The 14,719-nt window shown below is 49.4% G+C and overlaps 8 protein-coding genes across 8 annotated transcripts; 4 read left to right on the top strand and 4 right to left on the bottom strand.

Annotated features, from left to right (window-relative positions):
• Positions 1-712: 712 nt before the first annotated feature.
• N7471_002685 (inositol monophosphatase family protein) lies at positions 713-2,048 on the top strand (the record flags this gene model as incomplete). The annotated part of the gene is made up of 6 exons (XM_057275405.1): positions 713-899; positions 960-1,011; positions 1,062-1,150; positions 1,237-1,672; positions 1,754-1,885; positions 1,940-2,048. 6 exons carry the CDS (start codon positions 713-715, stop codon positions 2,046-2,048), a joined length of 1,005 nt encoding a protein of 334 aa, XP_057140043.1.
• Positions 2,049-2,251: 203 nt separating this feature from the next.
• Positions 2,252-3,307, bottom strand: N7471_002684 (shikimate dehydrogenase family protein; the record flags this gene model as incomplete). The annotated part of the gene is made up of 1 exon (XM_057275404.1): positions 2,252-3,307. The coding sequence occupies one exon, from the start codon at positions 3,305-3,307 to the stop codon at positions 2,252-2,254; it is 1,056 nt and encodes a 351-aa protein (XP_057140042.1).
• Positions 3,308-3,908: 601 nt separating this feature from the next.
• On the top strand, positions 3,909-4,812 carry N7471_002683 (uncharacterized protein; the record flags this gene model as incomplete). The annotated part of the gene is made up of 2 exons (XM_057275403.1): positions 3,909-4,304; positions 4,360-4,812. 2 exons carry the CDS (start codon positions 3,909-3,911, stop codon positions 4,810-4,812), a joined length of 849 nt encoding a protein of 282 aa, XP_057140041.1.
• A 1,670-nt stretch (positions 4,813-6,482) lies between these two features.
• On the top strand, positions 6,483-8,336 carry N7471_002682 (sugar porter family MFS transporter; the record flags this gene model as incomplete). The annotated part of the gene is made up of 4 exons (XM_057275402.1): positions 6,483-7,019; positions 7,082-7,486; positions 7,545-7,853; positions 7,953-8,336. 4 exons carry the CDS (start codon positions 6,483-6,485, stop codon positions 8,334-8,336), a joined length of 1,635 nt encoding a protein of 544 aa, XP_057140040.1.
• A 313-nt stretch (positions 8,337-8,649) lies between these two features.
• Positions 8,650-9,762, bottom strand: N7471_002681 (Gfo/Idh/MocA family protein; the record flags this gene model as incomplete). Its single annotated transcript, XM_057275401.1, has 1 exon — positions 8,650-9,762. One exon carries the CDS (start codon positions 9,760-9,762, stop codon positions 8,650-8,652), a length of 1,113 nt encoding a protein of 370 aa, XP_057140039.1.
• Positions 9,763-10,432: 670 nt separating this feature from the next.
• On the top strand, positions 10,433-11,518 carry N7471_002680 (sugar phosphate isomerase/epimerase family protein; the record flags this gene model as incomplete). The annotated part of the gene is made up of 1 exon (XM_057275400.1): positions 10,433-11,518. One exon carries the CDS (start codon positions 10,433-10,435, stop codon positions 11,516-11,518), a length of 1,086 nt encoding a protein of 361 aa, XP_057140038.1.
• Positions 11,519-11,813: 295 nt separating this feature from the next.
• Positions 11,814-12,558, bottom strand: N7471_002679 (FKBP-type peptidyl-prolyl cis-trans isomerase; the record flags this gene model as incomplete). Its single annotated transcript, XM_057275399.1, has 6 exons — positions 11,814-11,853; positions 11,904-11,942; positions 12,033-12,053; positions 12,113-12,173; positions 12,289-12,359; positions 12,425-12,558. 6 exons carry the CDS (start codon positions 12,556-12,558, stop codon positions 11,814-11,816), a joined length of 366 nt encoding a protein of 121 aa, XP_057140037.1.
• A 694-nt stretch (positions 12,559-13,252) lies between these two features.
• On the bottom strand, positions 13,253-13,543 carry N7471_002678 (uncharacterized protein; the record flags this gene model as incomplete). The annotated part of the gene is made up of 1 exon (XM_057275398.1): positions 13,253-13,543. One exon carries the CDS (start codon positions 13,541-13,543, stop codon positions 13,253-13,255), a length of 291 nt encoding a protein of 96 aa, XP_057140036.1.
• Between the last annotated feature and the right edge of the window lie 1,176 nt (positions 13,544-14,719).

The following is a 14,719-nucleotide window of genomic DNA, read 5'->3' as shown; positions in this document are numbered from 1 at the left end:
GCGTGGGGGGCGATATCACTTCATGCATCTGTAGTAGTCTACTAGAAATAGGTACGATATAGCTATCAAAATATGCGAACAGCTGATCCAGCTGTTAGCTATATCATACAGTTTGCAAAATCAATGAGAGGCCAGGAGGCAAAAACATCAACAAATATGTGTATATAAGTCTTGATGGATTCCCAACAAGGGCATATATGAAGCCGAGTATAAAAAGCCGAGTATAAAAAGCCGAGTATATATTTTGAAAGGGTGTTTGAACTTCAACTACGTTAAAAGAACTACTCTGTATATTCACAAGAGGGTTGCATTAATATGCGCCTGTTTGGACAATATCCTTGAGAAATATACGGGTAGTGCTCAGAGCCCTGGATCGGAATATCATGCTGATTGTTTGGATTGCATGTACCATATAGAACATATTCATTAGTAGCGAGTCAAGCTGGGCAACAATAAATCCATAGAGCTATGAGTTTTCTATTAAAGGTATACCAAGTGATGTCTTTGAACCTATAAATTCTCCAACCATAAAGTGGGGAAACATCTCGATAAGCAACTCCCGACGTCGGCTAGTGGCGGTTGTTTTGGACCTTCAATTTTCACCGGATGACTCAAGAAGCTAGGCCTTCCCCTTCAACCTTGGGATATTTCATTATATTAACATATTTTGATACATCTCTTGTATCTATACATCCCGTTGCCCCTTTCCACCATGGCCGTCGGACCTCTCTCCCAAGATGATCTGGATGAGATATACGCTTTCGCAGTAGACCTGGGCCGCAAGGCAGGCAAGATTCTCATGGAGCGTGTCGACCAGCGTATCTCTGGCGCAAACGGCTCCTCTAACACCTTTGAGGAAAAGGAAAATGCAGTAGACATTGTGACGCAGACCGACGAAGGTAAGGCGGCGCAGCTGATAAGGCATATCAGACATTGTCGCTAACAGTTTTACTTGGCAGACGTTGAAGTATTTATCCGAAGCGCGCTCGAGGCCAGATACCCGTCTCATAAGTTAGTATTTTTACCCCAATCTACTGGCAACAAAACTAACAGACCCCTAGATTCCTCGGCGAGGAGGCTTATGCCAAAGGCCAGTCGCGCGACTACCTCATTGACGAGCAACCAACATGGTGCATCGACCCATTAGATGGTAAATCCGGACCTCCAGCACCATGACCGACTGCTTATGGTTCTAAAATGGCATCGCGAGAAACCCAACTAATAACCCCACCCCAGGAACCGTAAACTACACGCATATTTTCCCCATGTTCTGCGTCTCACTTGGCTTCATCGTGCAACACAAGCCAGTAATTGGTGTAATTTATGCCCCATTCACAGATCAGCTCTGGTCCTCCTGCAGCGGGCGCGGGGCCTGGCTCAACGAGACTCGCCGCCTTCCGCTCATCCACAACCCAACCCCGCCTATGCCCGCCAATGCCCCTTCCCAGTGTATCTTTTCTTGCGAGTGGGGTAAAGACCGTCGCGATATTCCTGATGGAAATATGCATCGCAAGATTGAGAGTTTTGTTAATATGGCCGCCGAGGTGGGTAGTCGGAATGGGAGAGGTGGTATGGTGCATGGTGTGCGCAGTTTGGGTAGTGCGACCCTCGATCTCGCGTATGTTGCCATGGGGTCATTTGATATCTGGTGGGAGGGAGGTTGTTGGGAGTGGTAAGTTTTTCCCTTTTCTTTTCTGTCTTTTTATATCCCTTGGAGAGACGGGGTTAGCTATGCTGGTGCTGACTATTATAGGGATATTGCTGCTGGTGCCGCTATTCTTTTGGAGGCTGGTGGACTTATGACTACTGCTAACCCCCCAGAGGATGTGGATACAGCGCCAATCGAGGATGTCCGACTCGGCAGCAGATTGTATTTGGCTATCAGGTGAGTCTGGGTTGTTTCCCTTGTGCTGGACCCTGCTAATAAATGACATTTCAGACCCGCTGGTCCATCCGCCACTGAGACAGGCCGTGAAACACAAGAGCGGACTGTACGCGAAGTCTGGCGCCGAGTCCGTAACCTGGAATACTCACGGCCCGGAGCTTGAATAGCTTCATGGCGTTTTGATCTTATTTTATTTTGTATAGATGTCTGATGAGATTTACATATTGACCTTATGGTAGATCTAGAGTGAGATGTATTCCAATATCGAAGACGCCATCCACTTATATATAGACAATGCAATTAGCAGCTATTTTGCGCTTTATACAATGATTAAAACAAAATCGAAACATGATCATAAATAAGAAATCACAGGCTAGACTTCGCAGATCCCCGTTCCGCAATGGTCTTGGCAACAAGATCCTTAACCTCTTGAACAAGACCAGGTGTACCGATAACATCCTTTCCAGTCCAAAGACGGGCCTGCTCCAGACCCTGCCAGATCAGAGCCTCAGAGCCGAGGATGACCTTCCATCCACCGGTGGAAGCAAGGTGAGCGATCTCAGTCCAGGGCGTGGGGTGGTAGCACATCTCCAGAATGACACCCTGCTGCTTCTCCGCATCGGCAGCAGTACCCAAGAAAGCCTGGATGATAGCGCGAGATCGCAGCTCCTCAGGAGATTTCGGGGGGTAGTTGGGGATACCGGAGACGATAGCCGCGGGGGACTCGAGACGGGCAGCCTCAGCAGGGTCGGTGATTGGGATAAGAGGAGCCTGAGCATTGGGGTCAGGGTTGCGGCGACGGTCTTCCTCAAGGATGGCGGCGACCTCGGCGTCGTCGCGGTTGACGACGTAGATGCGACTGGAGCCGAGCCAGCGGCGCATAACGTAGATGGCAGTGCGGGCGGTGCCGCCGCCGCCGATGATGAGCGCGGGCCGGCCGCGGAAGCGTGATGGGTCAGGTGCATTCTGTGTGAGGGCTTCCCGGATGCCGTCGCAGTCGGTGTTGGTGCCGACGTACTGGCGCTGGCCGGTTATTGGGTCGTCGCGTAGGAAGATGGTGTTGCAGGCACCGGCTTGGCGGGCGTGCTCGGTGAGATCGTCGAGGTATGGCATGATTGCGACCTTGTGAGGCATCGTCACGGATGACCCGACGAACTTGGGATTGGACTTGATCGATGCAAGATATTTCTCAATCGGTGGCGACCGTGTGTATGGGGGAGGGTATGTCTCTGATGAGCCAGTCACGCTGGATAGGGGGATTTGCGTCCAATTGAGACCGAGAGCATTGTAGACCGTCTGGTGCAGAGGTGGGGAGAGAGAGTTGAGAAGAGGGTGGCCGTACAGATAGGCGACGCCATCGCGGTTGGAGGGGATGGCGATGGGCTCTTCTGGTGGCGTTTGGTTGATTTCTGTGACGGACATGATGAATTGTGTATATTTATCTGTTTGGATATGCAGATCTCAGAGAGGGAAGGCCTACAATGTTATATGATGAAATTGGAAATTCAGACGGAAAATACTTAGCCTCACTATACGTGCGATGTACCATGGGTATTTCCTCTGCCGGGTGGGGCTTTCCTTTTTTCATGGTAGCTGCCGCCGCTTTTATGTTTCAGCCCGGGGAAAGACTAAACCGAGGCATCTATTAAGCATACTTCACTTTTATACATTTATCTCTGTTCTCCGATCTCTCTTATTTGTATAAAAAACATGATGGAAAAAGAATAAACTCATAATTGCTTGACCGTCCTATGCTGATGTAGCAGAATGAAGCAAGGGGATTGAACTTTCATCGTTTACAACGTCCAGCTAAATTGAGCCCATAACCCTCGGCGCCGCGCTTGGACTACATCGTACACCGTCAATTCGCGGCTGTCTGCATGTTGACCGCCAGGCCATTAAGGCGTCGCCCGACATTATTGCTTTAGGCCAGTTTCAAAATTTTCACGAAACAACCAACATATTAATACCTTCCTTAAGTTTTCCCCATAGTCATCGACTCATTACTTGCTATTCTTCGACTATGAATCCATATATAACAGACCCAGACCATATTCCTCCCTCTGACCTATATGCGAACTTGCCGCTTTACGGTCGGTATTCTCCCAAACCGGACGACTTCTGCATTGATGTACAGCATGTCAACTCCCAGTCCACAGCCTCATTACAATACTGGGCTTCAGTACTTAGTCTTTGCAACGAATCCGTGAGGATCTATCCGGGTGATGCCGCGGGCGGTCGTGACGTGTTCGCCGTTGGCAGCATCATCGTCAAATCGAATCATCTCTATACGCAAGAGAGCGCAGAGTATGCGGAGATTGGCTACTCGTATTCCGATGCTAATGAAGTACAAGCTATTGCTATCGCGAAGAAGGTCCTAGAACACGTCAAAGTGCCCGATATTTACTTTAACGGCAAGGTAACTATGCTCGTCTCGTTGCTTAGCCTTTTCTATATCACTTACACCCTATCAGATCAACGGTCGCCAGGTATCTGTCCAGGAAAGGCTTCCAGGTGTTTCATTGACCGTTGCATGGCCGTACCTGTCGCAAAGCCAAAAGGAGTCCTTCCAACAGCAAGCACGAGATATACTTCGACAGCTGCAGTCCATCAAGCCCACAAATAGAAGCCAAATCCGCCCCCACGTCGTGCCTGATCCCAACATTCTCATCAATGGCCGTATACAACCCCTAGAAGGTGATATTCTCTTCCCGAACACCAAAACCGACCCAGACATGAGCTTCATGCACAACGACTTTACCGAGTCCAATTGTATAGTTGATGATGACAAGATCGTGGGGCTCGTTGATTGGGAAATGGCTGGGTTTTTTGGCTGGAATACGGCTAGGGAGGTTCACCGTACGGCTAGACCGCATGACAGTCCAATTTGGAAAGACCTCTATGAGCAAGATGCTCTTACTTCTTGAGTGATAATTGATGTGTATTTCGGGCTACGGTGATATTGAAGAAAACCAGGCGAACAAATGTTTCGTGAAAGCAAGACGTGGATGAGTCTGAAGGTCTTTCTTAGACAGCCCCATTCTCTGGGATTCACCGAGGAAGCAGGAAGAGATTTGTGAATGGAGTTGAGTACTGGCCACGTCCAATGAGCATCAAGGCAGTAAGAAAAATCAATTGTGGCCTAAAGATAAAACCGAGAGATAAACAAGTTAGATGACCAAATGGCTAGCGCAGTACACCTCACTGAGGTATGTAAGCTGAGCCGCGATGAGCGGCGCTCAGCGAGCGGGTCATAAGTGGTCAGGCGCGTGCTCAGCTTTACTTAGTGAGCCAAAAGCGACAAGTGGTGAGCATTAAATCGAAAAGGGGAAAGCTAAGAAGTAGTAGAGGAAATCCAGTGTAAATGATGTAGGCGTAGTGAGATCTACAAAAGCAATGAGCCACCGGGCGGGGAAATATTTTGCTCTTCCACCCATCCTCAACCAATATCATTGCCTACCTTGATTGTGAAATGATTGTGTCTGCATCATACATTTTCTGGTTTACTCAACATATTTTATAAGATGATCATTGGCTTGGCCGCGAATTCGATGCTTCGTTGTTGACTCTGGGCCACTGTAGAACATCTGTCGGGCTGAATGATTTCCCACTACAACCACCCATACCCCACGGGGAACTTGCCATGGCACGCAGGAAACTCTACAAGAGCCAATAAAAAGACCACGGGTGCCATGAATGATAACCGGAGAATAGATTAATGCTCCAGCGGGCAATCGCCAACCCATACTTCGTAGTGGCCGCGCATCTCCATAAGCTCCCGGGGAAAGGCTTTTCCCCGCCACCCATGTCCAGCAATCGATCATTGGCCGTTTTGTCCTTCCCCGGTTCATGGATCCATTTCAATTTATCCAATCAGACCTATTGCCATTCGCTATCTCACACTAAAGGCTGGATCGTGCACTGGATTGCCTCCGGGGTACCCCAGAAAGATCAAGCTGACATGTACGCTGTCGCGGGTTACTGGAAAGCCGCTGGGGAAGTCTCCACTTCTTCAAGCGGCATCGGATCCCCACAATCCAACGCCTTAAGCGAATAAACTCGGGTTGTAGACTTGGTAGCCCAGCAGAGTTTTGCATATCACTCTGAGTCAATTTCATCCTTCTTGGGGGCAAGCCACAACGGAGGTGCCAAGAGGCGACAAAGGCAATTGTCCTCACGCGCACAGAAGAACTTAGAGTATTCGTTTTGCCGCGCCTTGGCCTTCGAGATTTTGACTACCTGTGCTATACCTTTCTCCGACTCCGCATCCCCACGATTTCTTCCCCTTTTCCAAACCCCGGATTCTCTCCTCTCTTTTTCCAAGGGCAAATCGACAGTCCGGGGCTCAATCCTATTTAGATCCTGTCCACCCTCGCTAGTCTGTTCTAGAAAACGTGGTGTGGACTTTCTTTTGGTTTCCTCTTCCCTTTTATCCCTTGCACCTGCACCTACATCTCATATATACCTTCAATACGTGGTGATCGTCCTTCCTAGGACGTACATCTTACTGCCTCTCTGCATCTAGCATTGGGGATCAAGGTCATCTGGTCACAGAGGCTCTTGCAATTGTTCTATTCTTCTATATTAAACCGCCACCATGTCTATCCTGAAGCTAGTCGAGGACCGGCCGACGCCTAGCGTGGTCTACAACTGGAGAATCTATCTTTTGGCAGCGGTGGCCTCATGCACATCCTGCATGATTGGCTACGACAGTGCTTTCATCGGCACTACACTCTCTCTTGACTCCTTCAAGAGCGAGTTCCACTTCAACGAAATGGGCGACACTACCAAGAACCTGATTAGCGCCAACATCGTCTCCTGCTACCAGGCTGGTGCCTTCTTCGGTGCTTTCTTCGCCTATCCAATCGGTCACTTCTGGGGTCGTAGGATTGGCCTGTTGGCCGCTGGCTTGGTTTTCACTCTCGGTGCTGGTATCATGCTTGGTGCTAATGGCGACCGAGGACTTGGCCTCCTTTACGGTGGTCGAGTTCTCGCTGGTATTGGTGTCGGAGCAGGCTCTAACATCACCCCAATCTACATCTCTGAACTGTCTCCTCCGGCTATTCGTGGTAGATTGGTCGGTGTGTATGAGCTGGGCTGGCAGATTGGTGGTCTTGTAGGATTCTGGATCAACGTGAGTTTTCCTTTTCGTTCCTGTCCGACTTGTCTTGTGGATGCTAACACACAATATAATAGTTCGGTGTTGACGCGACCATGGAACCTAGCCACAAGCAATGGCTCATTCCCTTTGCTGTTCAGTTGATTCCTGCTGGTCTCTTGCTCATTGGTGGCCTCTTCATCCGGGAATCGCCTCGTTGGCTCTTCGGACGCGGTCGCCGCGAGGAAGCTATTAAGAACCTCTGCTGGATCCGCCAGTTGCCCGAGGATGACATCTATATGATTGAGGAGATTGGTGCCATTGATCAGGCCCTGGAAGAACAGCGCCGTAGCATTGGCGTTGGTTTCTGGAAACCCTTCAAGGCGGCCGGCACCAACAAGAAGGTCATGTGGCGTCTGTTCCTTGGAAGCGCGCTGTTCTTCTGGCAGAATGGATCTGGCATCAATGCCATCAACTATTACAGCCCGACTGTCTTCAAATCGGTAAGTTCCATCTTGTTGCCATGTGAGCACTGATGACTGATGCTAACAATGCTTCTAGATTGGTGTCAGGGGTACCAATACTAGTCTGTTCACCACTGGAATCTTCGGTGTAGTGAAGACTGTGGTGACTTTCGTTTGGCTGCTTTGGCTGATTGATCACGTCGGTCGCCGTAACCTGTTGTTGATTGGTGCAGCAGGTGGTTCCGTCTGTTTATGGATTGTCGGCGCGTACATCAAGGTTGCCCAACCCGAAAAGAACAAGAGTGACAGCCTGAGCGGCGGTGGTATCGCAGCCATGTTCTTTTTCTACCTGTGGACGGTCTTCTATACCCCAACCTGGAACGGAACCCCATGGGTCCTCAACTCGGTAAGCATCCCCAGACATTTGAACTCTCCAGGCATTAGAACATTGTTCCAATGCCCAGTCAACCCACCAACCTTGAAACAGTGCTAATAGCGTCTGCAGGAAATGTTCGATCCCAACATGCGTTCCTTGGCACAGGCCTGCGCCGCCGCCTCCAACTGGTTCTGGAACTTCCTCATCTCTCGCTTCACTCCGCAGATGTTCACAGCCATGGGATACGGTGTATACTTCTTCTTCGCATCATTGATGATGCTGTCCATTGTCTTTGTGTACTTCCTCGTCCCCGAAACCAAGGGTGTTCCTCTTGAGAGCATGGACCAGCTATTCGACATCAAACCAGTGTGGCGTGCCCATGGGCAGATGGTCGCCCAGCTGCGTGAGGATGAGGCGAGGTTCCGCAACGACGTCGAGGCTGCCGGCATTAACATGGGCAAGGTGCGCGCTGAGCAAGTCGAGGACAGTGCGGCTGAGCCAAAGTATGCTTGAACCATGCGGTGGTGAATCCTTTTCGTGTTTATGTCCTTTGCGGCGTTGTTGTGTAACATGTTGTGATGTTGTTGTCGGACGAAGCTTCAGCTCGTTGTTGGAATGGTTTTGGAGTGCACATCTTGTGACTTTTGTGTACTAGGCCTGCCTGGTTTATATACACTTCGCTGAACGAGTGTAAAGAAGCAAATGGTCCAATGAATATACCCCTTTGTGTCTTTTCATCCGTCATTTTCGATATATCGTAAGAAGATCAAATAAACGCATGCGCCTCACAGATCACTATGTCCAGTAAAATCATATCAGTATGTAGCTAGTTATTCGACTTCGCCAACAAGTTAATATCAATATCCGCAGGCTGACCCGACCGCATAGCCCTCTGAACAGCCTCACAAACAATCAAAGCACGCAAACCTTCCTCGCCAGTACAGCTAGGAATAGCGTCCCCATTGATAACATCAACAAAATGCGCGAGCTGCAGATCAAAAGGCGCCTTATCATCGGGAAGCGGAATCCGCTCAACAGTCAAGGGTGAATTCCAGCTCTTCTCAGGGCTAGCATCATAACTCCAGCGGGTCAGATCCGGCACACTGAGCGAAGCATCCGAGCCAAAGATGCGATAGAAGTCCGAGTCACCACCAGTCGTCGACCGCGGGATGAGCGGGTTCTCGCCCGTGCCAGTCTCGAAGTTATGCGGTGACGGCGTCGCATCACAGACTAGGAACGTGCCCACAACACCGGATGCAAAGCGCAGCGTCAGGGCGGCGCCTTCGTCGGCATTGTGTGGCGGGCTTGGACGCTGCGGCAAGGTGCGCTCTGCTGTCACGCGCACGATTGGCCCGAAGAAGTGGTGCATGAGGTCGATGTCATGGACGAGGTTAATGGGGATAACGCCGCCGCCGCGTTCGTTCGATGCGCGCCAGTCTGTTGGTGGGGCGAAGTATGCATCCGGCTTAAACAAGGTCCACAGACCGTTGACGGCGATGGGGCGGCCGAGAGATCCAGCATCTAGGACGGCCTTCGTGGCTCGCACGTAGGGGTTGAAGCGGCGGTGGTGGCCGACTAGGAGCTTGAGGTGGGCGCGCTCTGGAGCTTGGGCGAACTCCAGTAGGGAACGGCCGCTTTCCAGTGTATCACTCACGGGCTTTTCGAGGAGGACGTGGACCCCGCCTGCAAGGAGCTCCTTTGCCACTGGGACGTGCGTGTGGTTTGGTGTGCAGACAATTGCTGCGTCGGGCCGGTGGGGGGATGCAAGTAGTGAGGCCACAGAGGGGTAGTAGTTGGTTTTGAGGCTGGATGCGGTTGCTTCGCCAGTCGGCATTGGGTCAACGAGAGCAGTTAGCTCTGTTGAAGGGTTTGAGAGTACGGATTGTGCGTGACGAGGGCCAATGAGGCCAGCGCCGATAATGGCAACTTTGACGGACATGGTGATGATGAGGTCAAAAGCAAATTTCGGTTCTCGAAAGAATTGAATAAATTCAATACGTGATGTTGTAACTTTTCGAGCTTAAGCGGAAATTCAATCTGGTGGCTTTTGCGTGTCTTTTAGTTGCGGAAAGTGTGTCATTGCCCCGGACTCTGTGTAGCGTTGACGATTCGGCGCCGGTTCTCCGGTCACGTTCGGACTCATACGGCAAAGATCTTGCCGGGTACCTACGGTTATTTTGTTTCTAAGAACGGGAAAAGCATTTTTAATGAGGAAGCAAAATCCCGCGATGTGGGTGGAACAGTGGAGTGGTCGTGGTGAGGAAGTGGAACTGGCGGGAAAACGAAAAAGGGGCAGTGTTTACCCGGCCATGTAACCCGCCTATCTATCAGGTTCGGCCTCGTCATCAAGACACGAATCACAGCAGACTAGGGAAAACGTTCAATCACAGAAGGCACTGTAGGGGATAACGTTTTATCGCAATCTTTTGATACACTACCTAGGTAGAAAACCTCTAATATCGTTGGTTGTCCACCTTGAAGACATCCTCCCTTAATATCTCTCGCTTGGAAACTTTCTTGAAACTTCCTTAAAAAAACAAAGCTTGGCACAAAATCACCTCTTCATAATATCGGCATAGAAAAGAACCACCCATTCACATAATTCCAAAATGGCTTTCAACCGCCCCGGCATCGCTTCAATGTCCCTAGGTCGACCGTGGGTACACGACCTGCCCGGCAAGCTGATGCAAGCCGCAGACCACGGCTTCGAGGGCATTGAACTCTTCTTCGACGACCTAGACTGCTACGCCCAGCGGGTATTTGGCGGTGATCACCACGAAGCCGCACGGTCAACACGGCGGATGTGCAAGCGCCTGGGCCTGACCATTATCTGCCTACAGCCATTTTCCATGTACGAGGGTCTCATCGACCGCGCGGAGTCAGACCGGCTCATCAATGAGAAGCTCCCTAAGTGGTTCACCCTAGCGCGGGCGCTGGGCACAGATATGATCCAGGTTCCGTCGAACTTCCTAGGTGCAGACCCGAAGACCGGTGCTGCTCGCACCACTGGCGACCGCACTGTCATTGTTCGTGATCTTCAGCGCCTGGCTGATTTAGGCGCCGGTGCTGGCTTCCGGTTTGTCTACGAGGCTCTCTGTTGGGGCGATCATATTGATACCTGGGAGGCCTCGTGGGAGGTGGTCCGTGATGTCAACCGTCGCAACTTTGGTCTGTGTCTGGACTCTTTCAATATCGCCGGTCGTGTATATGCCGACCCTGCTGCACCTTCGGGCCGCACACCTAATGCGGCTGCGGACTTGGCTGCCTCGTTGCAGCGTCTGCGCACTGCCAACATCGATCCAGCCAAAATTTTCTACGTCCAGCTTGTTGACGGTGAGCGTCTTTCTGCCCCGTTGGATGAAAAGCATCCTTTCCATGTTGCTGGACAGCCTGTCCGCATGAACTGGTCCCGCAATGCCCGTCTATTTCCCCTCGAGGAGTCCCGTGGTGGTTATCTGCCCATTGTGGATGTCGCTCGCGTCTTCTTCGAAGATCTCGGCTTCCGCGGCTGGGTTTCTCTTGAACTCTTTAGCCGAACTCTTGGCGAGACCGATCCATTTGTTCCTGCCGACCACGCTCGTCGTGGCATGGACTCATATAACAAAATGGCTCGTATCTTGCACTGGGATGAGCCTGCTGAGAACATCTCGGTGCCAATCCCAGCGCCCGAATCACCTGTTCAACACCGCCTCTAGGTGGTCGGTCTTCACTCTCCTGTTTTTTTTTTGGCTCTGTATAGCACATGGCATCTGTACATACATCTCTTAACGACTTTTCACGATTTTTATTGTTTGACATACCGCGGGTATACTGGATTGCCAGGGTGGGCGTTCACCAGGGTGGACTGGGCTCTATTACCTGATATATGCTTTACCAACATTCTACAATGAACTGCAATCCAAATAAGGATTAGCTTGTACTATGAGGAAGTGGCAAAGCGTGCAATATGGTAGTGAATGTAGCTGAGAATTGCTCAATTCAATTGTTTATTTAGGCGCTCTTGTTGTTGATCTTAAGGAGCTCGACCTCACTGCAAAATAGTTAGTTCCCCGATATTATTACATACTTGCAGGAACTTACAAGATCAGAGTAGAGTTTGCAGGAATCTTGCCAGCCGCCCTGTGTAGAATAAGAATGTTAGAAGACCTTTAGCTGATGGATGTCACGGCGTATATAGTAATTGCCTGTGGGTGTAGTGCGATCACTTACTTGTCACCGTAGCCGTAGTCCCTGAGAAATAATGTTAGTAGTGGTTCAATCTCCTCTTGTTCAACATGGACTTTACTCACGGGGAAATAATCAGGGTTGCCTTCTCTCCCAGGGTCATCTGCAGGACACCCTCATCCCAACCTAATCAGACAGATAGTATTAGCATCCAGTTTCGAATGTAACAAGGGATTCGATCATTGCAAATATGAATGATTCCATTGAGATAAAAAAGAAATAAAGAGGATATGATAGATACCCTTGATGACCTGTCCAACACCAATCTGAACATTCAAAGGGCCACGGCCAGGGGTTCTGGAGCTATCGAATCTATTGGCACAGATAATTAGTATTTAAGATATCTAAATGGCTCTAGGGTATGGGTGTCAGCTTACTGCTTGCCCTGAAAGCCCTTGTTGGACTTCTTAGCATCGTAGAGCCATCCCGTGTAGTGGATAGCGACCTTGTCGCCCGAAGCAGGCGATTCAGAGCCGGTACCGCGAGTTATAATCTTTCTCTCAACACCCATCTTGAATTATGGCTTTGTAGAAAGGTTAAGGCAAAAAAAGTAAGAGAGATGAAAGATGAAGTGAGGTTCGAGGGGCAACACTGATTCGTAATTTTCTAAAAAGTGGGGGGAAAGCGGGAGCAGCGAATGATCTCCGTAAGGTGCGAGAGATACTCTGCTGTGGTTGGATGCTGATGAGTTGTATCCCTGGCCATTTGGTGCGCTATATTAAATGAATGTATCAGTTAGAAAAGTGCAACTCACACACAAGCCGCAGCAGTATTGGTTACCTTAAAAATTTTATCTCTCGGACTATTATAGTCAACTCCTGCACAATCGCAGGATCCACACCATATTGGGCTGGGCTGGCAATTACCGCATCAAGGAATCCGAAGATCTATAGGCCTTGATTACTATACATACTCTATTTCATGGGGTAAGGACTACAATACCTGGCTTTGATCCCAATTGTAAGCTTCCCGCAGATCCAACTGCTCAATGAATGGGCTTGGGGCAGCTGGGCCCATTCCAACCGGGAGAGGTGGCAGAAGAGAGGTTTGCTGGGCCATATTGTATCATATACCTCAGCGCTGACAATAGAGACAAAAAATGTTGGGTAATACGAAGAACTCGAGGCAACATTTAGGATGAAGTCAACATTGCGGATTTAGCATTCGTCATTCTGTGTTTTCCTAATCAGGCAGGAACAGTCCCACTACGAAGAGATCGCTTTGCATTTCAGCGAATTTTTTGCCTTCTTATCACCCTTAAAGAGAGCAATAATGTCGTCAAGAGTTGTCGGTGAAGTAATCTGACGAAGGTGTAGACCGAGATCGTCGTATAGATAGAACTTGCCGCCAGCCTCGAATAGAACTTCGCCGCCGCCATAGTCCGTACGGCACATTATCGGGGTACATTTACCAAGCTCAAAGTCAACGGCGAGATTATAACCCCAGCTATCCTCCGCGGCCCATTCGCCCTCGTAGTTGAGTTCCTTAGGATCCATTGTCCACCCGGGAGGGGGGTCATCTTTACACCTTATTAGTATCAGGTGTATCTATACTACCTAATCATCCGAATGATTAGGTAAGGTTGAGATTAGGTTGTACACTTACTGGACGATTGGCGCTAGCCATGACTGACTGCTCTCAGACCAGAATGATTCTAGTACTTTGGTTCTTGTGAGATATTTCGTGGAGATGGGATAGAGGTCCGAATTTAGAGTCGAGCTGCAGGTGAATGGTGATGAGTAGGTGATAGTGAGGGAATTAAAAGATGGATAAATGGATGACCTCGGGATTCCCAGTGACTTACATATATTCACTTGAAGGCCTAAGGCATGAATGTTGGATGCCTCAAATGCCATACTTCAACGCCAAGCCATAGTAGTATACCAATAGGATATACTAACGGGGCTACAATGAGCTCCTATCTAGTATACTAAGGGACATAATGTGAAATACACCCAGAAACAAACTTTGCAGTCTGATCGCTAGCTCTTTCATACCTAGGTATCGTTTTGTTCGGATAAGTATCTGCTCACTAGGTTAATATCAGGCACGCGGGCTTAGTTAGAGCAACTACCCACTTTTGATAGAACTTGAGTAGCTCACACAACTCCCACGGCGGCTTGAGAGTGTTGGAATCTATGAGCTCTGCAAAGAAATAGTTTCTGAGATTTAAGATATGTGGCATATATCGATGGCATGACTCCCATTTGCTATGCATCCACGAATTCTCGAAGCTCTCGTGAACCCACACACCATAGAGTAGTATCACGGCCTTTTTGAAGCTGCATTGACGATCGTTGTAACTGAGAACACTTTTCAACTCATTATGAACATCTTTATCTATCGTGATTGTGTGCGAGTCTGTTTGCTTCCGGATAAATGGCAAGTTGAGAAGAGCACTTAGGTCGTTCGCAGTGCTAGATAATATGTTGGTAAGCAAGAGCCACGGACACCTCCAACACATAAAGGTCATCCTACCTCGACTCATTGGACCGGAATCCCAATTCTATAGAGAGGGTTCTGCGGTCGCTAGCATTAAATAGGGTTAAGGAGATAGAATCAGGATTGAAAAATAGCAGGTCTTTAATAAACATTGACTATTGGTATCCAGGGACTCGAAGATTGTGGACGTGGACAAGGCAGCAGTAACCTCGTTGTGCGATGTGTCTTTG

This window comes from Penicillium samsonianum (assembly GCF_028829775.1).
Source record: "Penicillium samsonianum strain IBT 33392 chromosome Unknown utg000002l_segment0_segment0, whole genome shotgun sequence".
NCBI classification, from domain to species: domain Eukaryota; kingdom Fungi; phylum Ascomycota; class Eurotiomycetes; order Eurotiales; family Aspergillaceae; genus Penicillium; species Penicillium samsonianum.
This window is presented reverse-complemented; position numbering and strand designations above follow the sequence as displayed.